This window comes from Camelus ferus, chromosome 18 (assembly GCF_009834535.1).
Source record: "Camelus ferus isolate YT-003-E chromosome 18, BCGSAC_Cfer_1.0, whole genome shotgun sequence".
NCBI classification, from domain to species: Eukaryota; Metazoa; Chordata; class Mammalia; order Artiodactyla; family Camelidae; genus Camelus; species Camelus ferus.
This window is the reverse complement of record NC_045713.1, coordinates 7,360,588-7,377,427: the sequence shown is the minus strand read 5'-3', so window position 1 is coordinate 7,377,427 and position 16,840 is coordinate 7,360,588. Positions and strand designations below refer to the sequence as shown.

Genomic DNA, 16,840 nt, shown 5'->3' with positions numbered 1-16,840 from the left:
GTGCCTTCAAATGAGCTACCTTGTGGGTGAGTCTATGCAAGGAGTGAGGATAACAGAGAAGATGATTGGTGGTTGTCTATTTATTTCAGATATTTAACCACTAAGTGACTTGTGGTTTTTTAAAAACAAGTCAGAATCACTTACACAAAATCATTAGAAAGGACATGCATGACAGAATTATTATAAATTTAATTTAAGTGAATGGAATGTACTAGGTGACAGATGGATTGTGAATTCCAGCTGCCCTGATGTTAATCCATCTCTGATGCCTCCTCGCCCGGGGCCTGGCCCCTCAAGAGAAGTGCCCAGACGTCCAGGGGCAGAGCCTTGTGTGTAGGCTGCTCTCTGCCTCAGATTTCCTTTCCTACAGACCTGAGGCTTGTTTCTCAAATCTTAATTCTCCCAACTGAGGCCTTCACTGTCTCATTACTACCTAAGATCTTCTGAAACTTTTTTTCCTCTGAAAAAGCAGTACTTACCCTTCCACCTTCCCCAGATGAACTCCTTGGTGGATGCACTCCAAAACCCACATTTCTGGGACCTTCATTTGCATAGTTAAACCATCAAATATCACAGTAGAAACTCAGAGACAGGAAGTTGTTTTTGTTTTTGTTTTTTTTTTTAAGTTACAGAAGAGAAAACTCAGGGCACATGTTTTAATTCCCGCTGTCTTTGTGGAGTTGTGGCGTCTTCCTGCCTATTTTGTGTTGAGCTGGAAAGTTAGAAGGCGAGTCTACTTTGTGATTAATTCATTCACTCACTTTCTTACTCAATTCAAAAGTCCTAGACTTACTTATACTTGTTTGACTAACAGAGGTCACTGGTGTCTTTAACCTCCTACTTCTGCCAGAATTCTAGAGAGAGCTCATGAGATAAATGAAAAGGATGCTCAACTAGAAGGTGAAAGTGTGTACAGGCCACCCTAACTTCCCCTAAACTTCAGTTTTCTCACAGAAGACGAGGAGGTACTTAGTATTCATAGGCAAAGTTAAGCATTTAGTATCTATAGCACTTGGAGAAAAATCAAGTTACTTCAAATTCTCTGCTTCAAATCTCACCTCTATTTTCCCTCCTGTCCCCTAAGACGTCTCTGAACGAGAGCTTCCCTCCAACTGCTGGTGAAACAGTAAGCCTGATTTCAGGGGTTTTTAAGACTTTTTGTCCCAATTAGAGGTAGGATTTAATTTATTTAGTTTAATAATTTATTTTTTGTTTTTCCTTGCAGGGTTTTTGGGCTTTTGACAGTAAATGTTTTAAAAAGTATGGAAAAATATGGGGGTGAGTATTCTGGAAACTTCCATTGAATAGACTTGTTATGGTGAGGCCCCCCACACTGTGGAGGACAATCTCAGTGCAGAGCTGCTTGTGCTGAGACCATCAATAGAAAGCTTTGGGAGGTTGTTCTACCAGGGACCCCCCATGTCACCGGGTGTGCAGGTCTGCAGTCTGAGTCAGGCCCGGAGAGCTGCAGGCCATCACTTTCCTCCAGACTTTGAGGGCCCAGGGACTCTTAGAATCTCTTTCTGTCCAGTGTCTCACGATTCCCCTTTTCTTCATTTTTCTTTCCTTACTTTTATTGGCATAAAATGCATTATTTCAGATCACTTATATTTGCTCCATTCCACCTCTCCCATATGATTCATTTTTAATAAAAGCCAAAAATTCTTTATTTAAATTTTGGATTTATTATGTCCTTTGGGAAAAGAACTGGAGGTTACAGGTAAACAGAATTGCAAAACATTTCTGCTGAGCTTTTTACTTTCTCCACAAGAGGAGTTTTAAAAGTTTAAAAATTGTAAGCCAAGACTTTCCAGCAGACATGCATTTGATTATTGCTTTATCTGCTCTTTTCCTCTGACTTTGAAGAGGTACGGGATTTACCTAACCCAGAGCGTGTCATGTGGGCTGATAGACTTCCGGAGATGTTAGGGGTTCAGTGAGAGCAGCAGGAGAGGTGTAATGTAGTGATTATTTGCCAAAAGCAAGAGGGAGAAGGTTCTACCTCTCCATACCTCTGCATATCTTCTCAAAACTTTTCAGAAACCATAGGGCTCCGCTGAGCTGGCAGGGCCCAAAAGGGAAATGCCATTGAGTGAAAAAGCACATGGCACTGGATGGCCCCTGGGCCAGCTCCAGCAGTTAATGCTTGGGAGCCCAGGGTGGAGTCAGTTTTTCACGGTGGATCCCAGTTCTCTCTTTAGAAAATAGTTCTTATGCGTGGGTGTAAACAAGAACCCCCTGCGAGGGGATGTTAAAAATTCAGGCCTGGGCTTCCCCCTCCAGGAACTCCATAGCTGGGGGATATAGGATGGGGTCCAAGAATCTGAATTTTATCTGGTAGTATACTAAATACTAATGCTGGTGTGACATCATAAATACAAAGTGTTACCGTAAACCACTATCCCTTGTACACACCTTTTTTTTTTGGAAAAAACATAATGGGAAGAAGGCAGTCACCAAGGAATATGATCAACTGGAAATATGATCAAATGGAAGAGCAGGTGAGGTGCCTCCTCACTCACTTCTGTCACAACGTCAGCACTAAATACACGTGACACCCACTTAAATCCTCTGAGTTTTAGTTTTTGGAAATGGGCAGCAGTAATTAAGTCATTCTCATATATTTTTGTGTGTGATGGTAAAACCATTTGAAATTCCTCTGTCTAGTCAAAGAAAGAATAGCTAACTTGTAGAAACTCTTCCAATTTGTTCTAGCAATTGCAAATGATTGATAGTGGGAAACAAAATGCCAGAAGACAGTGTAATTAACTTACAGTAAACCTCATGTCAGTGGCCCATTCCCATGCGTGGGCATCCTGACAGTCAGGAGATCAAGTCACACGGGGATGTATTACATGTGAAGAGTCAGCTTTGTGTGGTAGGTGCGTCAGGAGGGGACTGGCCCTCCTGCTAAGGGATGTCACCTACGTGGAGCACAGTAAGTAATAAAGTGAATATATGTTTTTAAATGAACTATACATGCTCCAAATTATTTTATTCTTTGTCCTTTTTGTTTCAGATTTTTCTAAACTTAATGCTACCAAGGTTATCTCTTTATTAGTTAAAATAATATTTCCTTCAAGAAATTATAAACTAGAAAGCAAATTTTAGAAAATAGAGCAAAGAAATCTTTGGTAATCTTACTTTCACTTTTGAGCACTTCAAATCTTCTTCCATTTGTAGATACATTGCTCCATAGTTATGGTCATTGTGTCTACAGATTTTGTATGCATTTTCATGCTTCTGATAGATCTTCAAAAATGAATGAGTGGACTCTCCTAAAATTAATTATTAGTAATCAAATTAATTATTTTTAATTCTTACTTAATTTACTTGCCTTCAAGTATTTACTAAACTAGCTTCCAGTTTGATAATGAAAGATTTTGAACATATAAAAATTTTGGAGAGTAGTGTTGGAAATTACCATGTACAAACCACCTAGACTTAACAAGTGTTCTAATGGTTTTTCCAACCACGATCTCTAGGAGCAAGGATTATGTAACATCAGGATGAAAGTCTGGACTCCAGGTGTGGCTCCAGCTGCAGAAACTGGCTCATTGAATTTAATCAGCTCTGTTTTCCCTACACAGGTTTTATGACGGTCAACAGCCTGTGTTGGCTATCACAGATCCAGACATGATTAAAACAGTACTAGTGAAAGAATGTTATTCTGTCTTCACAAACCGGAGGGTAAGCATCCCCTTTTTTAGCTTAAAACTTTATGTATCATTAAATATTTATTTTAAAATAATTATTCATTCACAGGATGTTGTCAAAAGAGGAAAATGCAGGGAAGTGCCATGTCATTTGCTCTTCATCCTTTCCCCCCAAGTTTAACATCTTGCATGACTATAGTATGGTATCAAAGCAGGAAACTGACGTTGACGCCACCCACAGAGCTTGTTCGGATTTCATCAGTTTCACGTGCACTTGTTTGTGTGCGTGTGTTGCTCTGTGCAGATGTAGTATATACGTGGCTTTGTGGAACTACCTCCACTACCGCTGTGTGGAACTCGTCCATCCCCATACGGTTTCCTCTAACTATTCCTTAGTCACAGTGAGCAGCTTGTCTTTTCCTCTCATCGAGGTCTTATTAGAGTAAACGTTTTTTTTTATTTCAGTGAGGCCAGTTTATCCATTTCCCCTTTTTCGTGTTGTGCCTTTGGTGTCAGGCGTGAAGCCTCTTCACCTAGCTCTAGTTCTGAAGAGTTTCTCCTATTTTTTCACTAGGCATTGCATAGATACATGTTTTACATTTAAGCCTATGGTCCCTTTTGTGTTAATTTTTGTATAAGATGTGAGGTTTAGGTTATGGGGTTTTTTTCACCTGTAAGTGTCTAAAACTGCTCCAGCACTGTTTGTGGAAAGACGGTTCTTCCTCATTGAAGAGCTTTTGCACCACTGTCAAAAATCAGTTCAGCCTGTTTCTGTGGCTCTGTTTTTCACTCTGTATTCTGTTTACTGATCTTTGTAGCTATCCCTCCGCCAGTACCACACGGTCTTGATTGCTGTCACTCAATAGTAAGCCTTACCATGTAGAATATTCCACCCTCTTAATTTTTTTCAGAATTGTTTAAGTTATTCTAGATCCTTTTCCTTTCTATACAAATTTAGATTATGCTCACGTATGTTTATCAAAAAATTGCTATTAAATTGAATTAACCTGTAGGTCAGTTTGGAGATCTGAGTCAGATCTTTCAATCTATGAGCACAATATGTTGCACCATTTATTTATGTTTTCTTTGATTCCTCTTACAACAGTGTGTAGTTTTCAGCATAGAGATTCCATATGTGTTTTGTTAAATATGTATTTAACAAATTATTGCATTTTCTTTGGAGTGACTGTAAATAGTATTGTGTTTTCAACGTGTTGTCACATATTCATTGTTATTGTAGAGAAATGTGATTGATTTTTGTTTGTTGATCTTATAATCTCTACCATGCTGAGATCAATTATTAGTTCTATAGAGTTTCTTTTTATTTTCTTTGAGATTTTCCATGTTGGCAATCATGTCACATGAAAAGAGGAACACTTCTATTTTTCCCTTTCCAATCTTTATGTCTTTCATTCCTTTTTTCTTTTCTTGCTGCACTAGCTAGTACTAACTGAACTAGTTAAGACTTCTTATGATGTTGGCTAAGAATGATGAGTGGAAATCTTTGACTTGTTCCTGAACAGAGTGAAACATTCAGTCTTTCACCATTTAAAATTTTTTATATATTTTGTACCTATAAAATTATATGCATTTAATGTATGTAACATATTTTGATATATGTATACATTGAGAAAAATATTATCATAAACTAATTACCATAGTTACCTATTTTGTGTATATCATATAAACATTTAAAACCTACTCTTTTAACAAATTTCAGGTATGTACTACAGCATTATTAACTGTACTCACCAGGCTGTACATTAGTTCTCCCAGACTGATCCATCCTATAACTGAAAGATTGTACCCTCATCAGGGTCTTCCCTTCACCTTATTCCCTCGCTCCTCATTAGCCTCTCAGAACCATCATTCTATTCACTGTTACTTTCAGCTTGACTTTTTTTTTAAGTTTTCACAGATAAGTGGGATCATGTGATATTTGCCCTTCCGTGTCTGGCTTAAATCATTTAGCAGGTTGTCCCCAGGGTTCATCCATGTATCTCAAATGGCAGGATTTTCTTCGTTTTTAAAGCTGAGTATCACATTTTCTTTATCCATTCACCTGTCCATCTACATCTAAAGTGATTATTGGTAGCGAGGACTGACTGTTGCCATTTTGTTAATCCAGGAGTTTCGTAGATCCTTTGTTCCTCCTTTTTCTCTTCTTCCTGTATATTTTCTGATTCCATGATTTTTGTTTTATAGTGATATCCTTGATTGCTTTCTCTTTGTCTTTTCTGTGTCTGCTGTAGGTTTTTCTTAATGGCTAACATAATTTGTTAATGAATACACAATATAAAAAGATATACAGTTGACCCTGAACAACATGGGTTTAAACTGCTCGGGTCAATTACACCAGCATTTTTTTCAACAGTAAATAGTACTCTAGTACACAATCTGTGATTAGTTGAATCCCTGAATGCAAAACCACAGATCCTGGGAACCCCAGATACACAGGAACCATGTTAAGGAGGTCTGACTATAAATTATATGCAAATTTTTATTATGACGTGAGGAGCATCAAAGTCCTAACCCCCTGGACCGTTCAAGGATCAACTGTAAACTCAGTAAACTGTGACATCTAACACATAAGATAAGCGGAGGGTGCAGGGTAGTAAAAGCGTTAAGAATTTGAATGAGAAAAAACTGGAGTTATCATAAGCTTAAAATAGACTCATATCTAGAAGATGTTTTATGTAAGCTTCATGTTAACCACTATTTATTTGTTTGTTTGTTTATTTGATGGAGGCACTGGGGATTGAATCCAGGACCTCGTGCAAGCTAAGCACCCACTCTACCACTGAGCTGTACCCTCCCTCAGTGAGACATACATTTTCGATGCTCATGCTGTCGATATACATAAAGACAGACTGGTCTGAGGCAGTACACACTTGCCGAAGCCCTCTGGCTCCCTGTCACCAGTTCTCTCTTACTCTACACAGCCCCGGGGGGGGGGGGGTGAAGGATGTATTATTCCCGTCTGTCCCCCTGGAAGAACAGTGTCCTATCACATGGGTCATGTAGGAGTATGGGATTAACAGATACAAACTACTGTACATAAAACAGACAAGCAAAAGGGTTTACTGTATAGCACAGGGAACTATATCCAATGCCTTGTAATAACCTTTAATGGAAAATAATCTGGAAAAAAATACCTGAATCACTTTGCAGTACACCTGAAACTAACATAATATTGTAAATCAACTATTCAACTATACTTCAATAAAACACTTTTTAAAAAAGAGATTTGTATGCAAAGGCTGGAACCCATATCAAGTGGCTGGATGTCACCTCTGCCCTCACAGGAAGCTATAGACATTTTGGATAAGTATTTCTCAAGCACCTAGGATAGGACATGCTACTAAGTTGACAGTCACTAAATATTTGTTGAATAACTGGTTCCCTAAAAGGGAAATTTTCTACAACTGTTGAAAATTCAAAAACTTTCATAGGGTGAATATGTTTTGATTTTGCCTCCAGTTCATTGGCCCAAGGGGAATTATGAAAAATGCCATGTCTGTGGCTCAGGACGAACAATGGAAGAGAGTACGAACACTGCTGTCTCCAACCTTCACCAGTGGAAAGCTCAAGGAGGTAAGAAAAGAAGAGGACTTTTATTAGAAACTTAAAGAATGACTTTAGGGACAGGTAGAAAATAAGATTATAGTCTGTTTCCAAGGAGAAGTCTGCTGAATTTGAGTTTCTTTAAAACAGTCTTTTATCTTTCCATCCTAGAAGAGACATTTTAAGATTCATTATAAAATGTCACTTCCTGATCCATGCTTAGGAAAACCAGATCCTTCTAGGACTTGAGTCTCTGTACTTAACCTCAGGTGGTGTTGTATTTTTTTGTCTAGATGTTCCCCATCATTGGTCAGTATGGAGATGTGTTGGTGAGAAATATGAGGAAGGAAGCAGAGAAAGGCAACCCCGTCACCATGAAGAAGTAAGTAGGGGTGAAGTTGGTGTTCCGGGCACTGTGGCTCCAGCTGCCTGCCACGGAGCTGAAATTCCCACTACTGAGTTACTCTAGTAACCAGACAGAAGTAGGTGTGTGGTGTTACATTTCCAATGGTCCATCCACCCAAGAAGGAGTGGTGGCTCATCAAAAAGGTAGAGCACCCAAGAGAGAAAGTGTCTCCTCCTGTGGACATAAGCCAGGATTAACTCATCTGCGTGACTGTCACTTTGGATATTCTGGAAGATAAAAATTTTAAGTTTAGAAAGAAGAAACTTTCTTGTGCCAAAGTTTTGAGTTTAGAGGGTATGGAAGGGTGGTGAGGGAAGCCTCTTGGTACATATTGGCAGGCAGTGGGTTGGGCAGAAATGTTATAGTATGGAACTTGAAACAACTTAAATGTCTTCACTTTTTTTTTCTGAGGGTACCTGCAGAAACTAAATATTAATTTTAACCATCATTTGTTCTTCCTTCAATCTCAAAAGGGAGAAGGCCCTGCACAGGCTATGAGTAGGGTGACCACAGCATTTGTTGTCTAAATTGAAATTTTTAAAGAAAATTATGCAGGAACAACAGGTGTAAACTGAGAATGTCCCAGGAAAACTGGGAACATATTATCACCCATCTATGGGATCCCTAAGTCAACGTTGAAGTGATTTATTTATTTTTAAACTATAAACATTTTTGGTTCTTACATTTTACAGAAATGATTCTTCCCTCAGGGCAACCACAGATCAGTGGAGTTGAGGAAGAGTGGGTCTTTCAGGAGCCTTAGCAGGGGTGTAAGACAAGGAGGGTTGGAAGAAAAGGAAGTTGTCCTGGCAACTCAGAACAGGGTGCTGCTGTCCTGTAATGTGCTGAAGAGGAGTCAGTTCTGAGCACAGGTACTGTGTGAGGCAAGACCCACGTCAGTGCCCTGTTTTTCGACTCCCCGGGAAAAGTGTAGTATTCCATCCTTTTTCTGCACAAACACAGTCCTTATATATACATCTATTATTGTCTATAGTCAAAACACACTACTGTAATTTGTCTGATTATGGGGATCTATCCCACCAGGCCTGAGCTCCTTAGAAACAGGTTCTGGGGGGTCTTACTTTCCTTAGTGTCCCCATCATCCCCAGTGCAGCGTCATCTGCATCATTGGAACCTCATAAACACCTCATAGGCAAGTGTTAGTTACACAGACTCTTCAGATGATCCAGCAGGTAGTTCTGAAAGAGTGTGGCTCTTTACTTGTCTTGGGGACCTGAATTTACATACATTCTTGTTGCATGTGTTGGGTAGGGACAGTAAAGAGGTGTGGATTTTAATTGTTCATGTCTTTCTTTCTCTACTCAGCATCTTTGGGGCCTACAGCATGGATGTGATTACCAGCACAGCATTTGGAGTGAACATCGATTCCCTCAACAACCCACAAGATCCCTTTGTGGAAAATTCCAAGAAACTCTTTAGATTTGATTTCCTTGATCCATTCCTTCTCACAATAAGTATGGAGACTACTTTATTTTTCTTTTTATTCATCCTTCTCTTAATCCAGGTTTTAGTGGGAAGGCTATCAGTTTTTCACTATTGAGTATTATGCTGGCTGTGGGTTTGTCATAAATAGCTTTTGTCACGTTGAGATCTATTCCCTCTATACCCACTTTGGTAAGAGTTTTTAGCATAAATGGGTGGATGTTGACTTTTATCAAATGCTTTTTCTGCATCTATTGAAAGCATCATGTGATTTTTGTCCTTTCTTTTCTTGATGTGGTATATGTATCACACTGACTGATTTGTGTATGTTGAACCATACTTGTGTCCCTGGGATGAATCTAACTTGATCATGGTGTACAATCTTTTTCATGTGTTGTTGGATTCTGCTTCCTAATATTTTGTTGAGGATTTTTGCATCTATGTTCATCAGTGATATTGGCCTTTAATTTTCTTTTTTGGTAGTGTCTTTGGTTTTGGCATCAGGATGATGGTGGCTTTATAGAATGAGTTTGGGAGTATTCTCTCCTTTTCAATCTCTTGGAAGAGTTTGAGACAGATCAGTATGAGCTATTCTTTGCACGTTTGGTAGAATTCCCCAGGGAAGCCGTCTGGTCTTGGACTTTTGTTTATAAGGAGGTTTGTTTTTTTTTTTAATTGCTGATTCTACTTCATTCCTAGTGATCAGTCTGTTCAAGTGATCTGTTTCTTCTTAATTCAGTCTTGGTGTTCAGTCTATGTTTCCAGAAACGTGTCCATTTCTTCTAGGTTGTCCAACTTGTTTCTATATAGTTGTTCGTAGCATTCTCTAATTTTTTTTTTTTTTGTATTTCTGTAGTACTGGTTGTAATTTCTCCATTTTCCTTTCTTATTTTGCTTATGTGTGTCTTCTCTCTTGTCTTCTTGGTGAGCCTGGCCAGAGGTTTGTTGATTTTGATTATTCTTTCAAAAAATCAGCTCTTGGTTTGATTAATTTTTTCTATTGTTTTTAAAATATCTTTTTTATTTATTTCCTCCCTATACTTATTATTTCTTTCCTTCTGCTGACTTTTAAGTTCTGTTTCCTCTTCTTTTTCTAATTCTTTTAGGTGATAGGTTAGGTTGTTTACTTGAGATTGTTCTTGTTTTTGAGGAAGGCCTATATTGCTATGAACTTCCCTCTTAAGACTGCTTTTGCTGCGTCCCATAGATTTTCCCACATTCTTTTTCATGTGAATGTCTGTTCAAATCCTTTGCCCATTTATAGTTGGATTGCATTCTGTAGTTTTCTTCACTTGTGCTATTTTTGCCTTGTTTTAGAATCAGATTCATACAGTTTGGAAGTGTTTCGATGTCTTCTATTTTGGGGAAGAGTTTGTGAAAAAATGGTGTTAGTTAGTTCTTCTTTAAATATTTGGCAGTATTCATCATTGAAACCATCTGGACCTGAGCTTTTCCTTGCCAAATTGTGGGTGGTTTCTGGATTACTAACTCAAACCTTGTACTTCTTATAGGTGTATTCAGATTATCCATTTCTTTTTGAGTAAGTTTCTGTGGTTTTCGTCTGGAATCTGTTCATTTTATCTCAGTCATCTAATTTATTGCCATATTGCTGTTCATAGATTTCTTTATAGTCCTCAGTTTTTTTTTAAACATCTTTATTGTGGTATGGTTCCTCTACAGTAAACTACACATATTTCAGATGTACAATTTGATTAATTTTAATAGGTGTATGCACCAATAAAACCACCACCATGGTTAACATTTCCGTCACTCCCCAAGGGGTGCAAATTTTGAATTCCCAATTTATCCCTTCTTACCCACTTTACCCTCTGGTAACCGTAAGTTTGTTCTCTATGTTTGTGAGTCTGTTTCTGTTTTGTAGATAAGTTCATTTCTATCTTTTTTTTTTTTTTGGTTTGTTAGTTTCCACATATAAGTGATATCATATGGTATTTTTCTTTCTCTCTCTGTATAGCCCTCAGTTTCAAAATGTCAGTTGCAATCCCCCTTATTTCTTTTCTGGTATTGCAATTTGAGCATTTTCTATTTTTTTCTTGGCCATTCGCTTAAAACTTTTTTTTAAAGCAACAACTTTTGGTTTCATTGATTTTTTTTTTCCATTGCTTTTTAATCCACCTGCTCATTGTAGTTTCTTTTCTCAGCTTTTTATTTTCTTCCTTCTACCCTTTAGGTTTTGTTTGCTTTTCTCTTTTCAGTGTGTTAAGGTGGAAAGTTAGGCTTTTGACTTGAGATCTTTGTTCTTTTAAAATGTAAACCATTGGTTTAAAATGTTTAAATGTTTTAAAACCATTTGGTTTAAAATGTAAACCAAATATATAGCCATAAATTTCTCCCTGAGCATTGCATTTGCTATATCCCATCAGTTTTGGTACATTGTATCTTCATTTTTATTCATCTGAAAGTAATTTTTGATTGTCCTTTTGATATCTTCTACAACCCATTGGTTATTTAGGAGTGTGTCATTTAACTTCCACATACTTGAAATTTTCCCAATTTTCTTTCTCTTATTGATTTCTAACTATATTCTATTGTGATGAAAGACATACACTGTATTATTTCTTTCCTGACTATTATCTTTTTAAATAGCATGGTTGATTGAAGTAACAGACTATGGCCTGGTTTATCCAAAGAGAAACCAGTCCAAGAATTAAAGACACCAAGGCACCAGAATATAATCCTGTTCCTTTGGTCATCCCAAAGATGCAGAAGGGGACACTGACCTCGCTCCTATAGTGATGGCCCCTGGATGTGGACTTACTCTTGCTCAGCCATTGGCTTGGAAGTCTGAGCAAAGGTCGTGGAGGGAATGGCTCCTGCTTGAGTGCTCTGGTGTTTTTATTTTTTGATTGATGGAGTAAATAGTAGTTGCTCCAGGTAAACTTTGCATTTTCACTGTGCTTTCCTTTTGTTTTTTTCCATACAGTATTCTTTCCATTCCTCACCCTAGTCTACGAAGCATTAAATATTACTCTGTTTCCAAAAAGTGCTGTGAATTTTTTCACAAAGTCCGTAAAAAGAATGAAGGAAAATCGACTCAAAGATAAACAAAAGGTAAAGTCTGGTGGTGGTTCCATGAGGATGTTCACTTTTTGATAATTTATTGAGCTACACATGGATGACATATGCACATCTCTGCATTTTTTTAGAGGTATGTAGAAAATTATAGAGTTTAGATCAGGAAATTCTAAAATTTGGAGGGACTGAAGAAGGAGGAGATTGGGGAAGGAAATAAGAATGTGAGTCAGAGAGCAATGTTTGACTATAACAGTAGGCATGCTGATTAGTATGTCATTGCAGAAATATTATTGAGGTAAGGAGCTTACCACTTTTCTTCAATAAATGGTTAAGGGATAAAAGCTACTGATTCAAAATGATTTTACTGGTATTTCCCCACATACTAGATTGTCAGAGAATTACTTAACCTCTCAGCCTCCTATGCTGCATGATCTCCACTGGAAGACCCCATCAGGCACCTGGAAGAGTGCAGTCTATGCTAAATTTGAGGCCTCTCATAGTCTGGAGTGGGCAGGAGTCTTCCCTGGGCCACGAGGCTATAAGCTGGTTAAGCCAGCTTTGCCTTCATGGGTCCTGTAGGTCAGCACAAGGATGCCTGCAGGTCACAGGACAGGGTTGTGTACTCCAGGATGTGACTGAAGATTGTGGAGAGTCCTGGAAGGGTGGGCACTTGAAGATGCTTCTGCAAAAGTTGCTGATGAACTCTGCAGATGTCAGCATATTAATTTATGTGGCCATTCTTTAAGAATTAAAGCTGGTGGGAAAAAAGGGTGGAAGTCACGGCCTTTCTCCTGAGCAAACAGGGATGACGGGAGAGGGACAGACAACTCTACGGCAAAGAATTGTTTCAAAAGCCAGAGAAGCCCGAGATCAGAGAGGGCGAGGAGAAAAAGCAGTTGGGCGTGGTGGCCGGGTTTCCCTCGGGGAATCTTCGTGCTCTCCAAGATTTGCAGGGGGTTATTTTTGTCCACTGAGAATTCAAATAATACTAGTCAGAACTCTGCTCTGTAAGGGGGCATTTTCTCAGGAAAGAGGTGAAATTCTGCACTTCTGATTTCTTTATGGCTTCACAAGTAACGCTCTGTCACTGAAATTTCTCTTTCTGTTTCCAGCACCGAGTGGATTTTCTTCAGCTGATGATTGACTCCCAGAATTCCAAAGAAACAGACACCCATAAAGGTAACCAGGAGTGCTTCAGAGGGCCACTCTGGGGAGCTGCAGAGGTAGGCGGTGGGTCTGAAAACATGCAGGAAGTTTTCCAGGCTGATGAAATTTTGCAAAATTGAAGAATGTCCAATGTTAAAAAAGAAACAGTAGCCAGAAGTACTTCCCAGAACTACGCTGGCACAACTTTGTTCAGAGCGTGAAGGGCGAGTATGACAAGAACGTCACGCCCAGAGTCAGTCCTGGTCCTGGACCACCTGCAGCCCAGCCTCTGGGGGGCTTGTTTCCAGTGTCAATTCTCAGGCCCCTCCAGACCCACCGAGTCAGAGCCTCTGCCTGGAATTTGCACCAAGGCTTCATCACATCGGGAGGGACATTGCCCCTGTGTTGGTGACCTCAACTGGGAACACTTGGTTAAAGCTGTGTTCACTGGGTTTCTCTACTATAAAGTTTAATTTTTCCTTTTGTCATTAATATGTAACTTGTGGAGAAGCATCTGAGACTATATATTTTGTTCCTCTTCAAAGAGTCACCCACTAGTTTTATCTCCCATGGGTGAGCTTTGACTGAAATGTTACTCTGACGGCTGCAAAATGATGACTTTCTAACTGCATCATTCTTCTGCATTTATGAGTCTGAAATTTTGTAAGGGAGAGGTTTCCATTCTCCCCTATCCATTGATTTGTTCATTTATCTATATCAGTATGACCTCATATATAACTAATTTACTCTCTTACGTCATTCTTTCTCTCTTTATTTATTTTTGAGAATAGAAAAGGAGGTTACTAGGGGTATGCTGCCATAGACAACAGCAGGCCACACGGACAAGAGGTGCCTGTATGAACATCGAGGGCGGCTGTTGGGGTCTTTTATAAGGTCGGGTCACAAGGTGCCTGATCAGCTTGTACATGAGTCTCTGATTGGCTGTAGGTGAGGTAAGAAGTTTAGGGTCTGTGAAGTTTATGACTCTGATAAGGTGGGCTGAAACAAGCCAGCCTGAGCTGTTGTGAGATTAGACATTACCCAGGGCAGTTAGTTTGTTAGGGGAAACACGCCCAGTAAAGGATGTACTTTATCTGTTGAGGGATCACAGGCAGACTTCTGAGAACCCAGGGATGGGGGTCATTGGACTTTTGAAGGACGTCAGTTGGCCTCACATCCCCCCCGACAGATTGGCAGTGACAGATCTTTGAAACAAGGGTGAAGGTCTCATCTTCCGTATCTGCTTCCTGCTGAATGTGGTGTGTCACGCTGTCCCTGTCTCTCATGCTAATCTGTCCAGAGTTTTGGGTCCCCGACATGCCGGCAGCTTTCAAGGTGGGAGTGGAAGGAGACCCCAATGGTGTCCAAGGGCTGCATCACCAGGATGTTGGCTTGGTTCACGGCAGCAATCTTGGTAGGAGGGGTGTATTTGTTCCTAAGTGCACAGATCTTGCAGCTCAAAGTCAGACATTCAGTTTTGTAAGAGAGAAACACAGCATAAAAGAACGTGGGTACCAAGATAAATAGATAAACCCAGCAAAAACAGAGAGAAGAAATTTGAGGATGTCTGAAAAGGAAAAACTTATCCATTCAGGGGACTAAGAAAAGTCATTGGAGAAGCAGTCAGAGGTCTGTTTAGGGACCACCTTACGCTGAACTTTGGCATAAGGACGCCCAGAGCAGTGCGGTTTTGTGAGACAGCTCTCCTTACTGGCCAAAGCAGATGCCACCCTTAATGATTTTAGTGCTTTTCTAGATATGAGGAGATGCAAGAATTTGGGTCATAAACCCTTCTCCTGAAAACATCTAACTACCTGAAGGCCCGTTTCATCAGTTTTTGCAAAGCTCAGAGTGCCTCACTTCCGACCTCCACCCTGAGCTCCTTTCAGGGGGTGCGGAGGGCCATGGCCTTCAGTGGCTTGCGACCTAACCCTTGTAGCGGCAGATGGCCAGCGCCCTTGTGATCAAAAAGTCACCACGGCTTGGAAGGCGTTTCATGACCGTTTCACCCCGGGCGCGAGGAGCGCTCACTTCTAGGTCAGGCGGGGACTCGTTGACAGGCCGCCCACTTGCTGGACGAGGCCTTCTGCACAGGAGCAAAAACCTCTGGCCCACCTGCCTTACTGGCCCGTTACGCTCCAGGGAAACGTTCCCTCTTGTTGCTTCTTCCCACATCTACGGTTACACGGAACCGTACTCACAGCTCCCCTGCAGAGCTGGAGCTCTGCTTACTGCGTCAGGCTGCTGCCTGTTGCTCTGACTGAGCTTCAGTGACTTTGGAAGAAAATCGTATCTGTGGCCAGGATGAGAGCAGGTAGTAACTGGCTGGGTGAGGGAATCCCACCTAGTAATCTCGTTAGGGGCCTGAACAGAACTGTAAGTTCTTTTTTCTAGAATAAATTTCCTAAAGGCCTAGCAGTTAGACCCCTGGAGTGGAGAAATCCACCAAGGTAACCCAGAATTACTGGACTTAGGTAATTAACCATAAACCTGACAATTAGATGAACTTGACTCTGAATAAGATCATGAAATACATATAGATTACTGAGCTTTAGAAAGAAACTTAAAGTTCTTTTAATAATTCAATTAAACCTTGTAATAATCCCCAGGGGCAGGACAGCTTCTTGTTGGCAGTGCCCTGCCCCCTTTGTTGTAACTTAAGGGCAAGACATGGCCTGGGAGGTGAGTATTGTAAATACAGACCTCAGTTAGTAAAACTAGAATTTAAAACCCATCAGTTATAAAAGAAGTTGTATTCAAATTGGGTTTCTGGCAAATGGAACAAATCAAAGACGGTTAAATCCTTTTTACTAGTATTTATGGAAAAGAGACAAGATTCTATTTGTCCTTAACAGATTAAGTTCCAAATCATTTCACCCCTTTCTTGAAAGTTGCGTTTTGGAAAGATGGTGAGATCAGGGTTCTCAGAGAAGGACAGGTAGAATATTTGCATCTCAAAGGCAAGTTCCTCCTAGAATGACTTTGCTCCCTTAGAGGCCAGAGAAAGGTTTTTTTTCTTTTTCTTTTTCTTTTCCTTTTCCTTTTCCTTTCTTTTTTTCTTTTTTTTTTTCTAAGATACTCACAAGTGCCCGAAGCAGGGGAGGCGGGCGGGGGTGGTGGTGATGGGTTGGCGGGCTCTGGGTTCTGTCTGGAGCCACACCTCTGGTCCGGGCACAGAGGGAGCAGTGGCAGCGGCAGTATCTGGCTTGCTGTTCGTCTGTTTCCTTACCTCTTTTCTCCTCTTTAGCCCCGATATTTCCCCCTAATTGTTGGAAATCTTAAAGACGGTGTCCAGTAAAACAGGAAAAGAGAATCGGGAGGGATATGTGCGGCAATTTTTACGAAGATGCGAGTTTGGGGAGAGGGCGGTAAAGGCCTGAGCATAGGGGACTTCAGACGATTTGCCCAGTTTGTGACAGACAGAATCAAGCCGGAAGATTGTATTATAGCTCAGAGCTGCTTTTGCTTTAACGTCTGGGGATCAGCGTTATCCCAGTGTTTTAAACTGCAATCCAAAGGTGAGTCTCGGGGAATAGAAGAGGCGTCTCCCGCTGTAGCTAGGGAGGTATCAAAGAGAGAAGGTTCTACT

General features: G+C 40.2%; 1 protein-coding gene across 3 annotated transcripts in view; it reads left to right on the top strand.

The window, feature by feature from the left end:
- Positions 1-16,840, top strand: part of LOC102505615 (cytochrome P450 3A29) — a 35,498-nt gene that overhangs the window by 3,609 nt on the left and 15,049 nt on the right. For all 3 annotated transcript variants that reach the window (XM_032459757.1, XM_032459756.1, XM_032459758.1), the window contains exons 3-9: positions 1,226-1,278; positions 3,591-3,690; positions 7,137-7,250; positions 7,514-7,602; positions 8,953-9,101; positions 12,014-12,141; positions 13,218-13,284. In XM_032459757.1, coding sequence (XP_032315648.1) covers positions 1,226-1,278; positions 3,591-3,690; positions 7,137-7,250; positions 7,514-7,602; positions 8,953-9,101; positions 12,014-12,141; positions 13,218-13,284 — 700 coding nt within the window. The remainder of the gene's footprint in view (positions 1-1,225; positions 1,279-3,590; positions 3,691-7,136; positions 7,251-7,513; positions 7,603-8,952; positions 9,102-12,013; positions 12,142-13,217; positions 13,285-16,840) is intronic.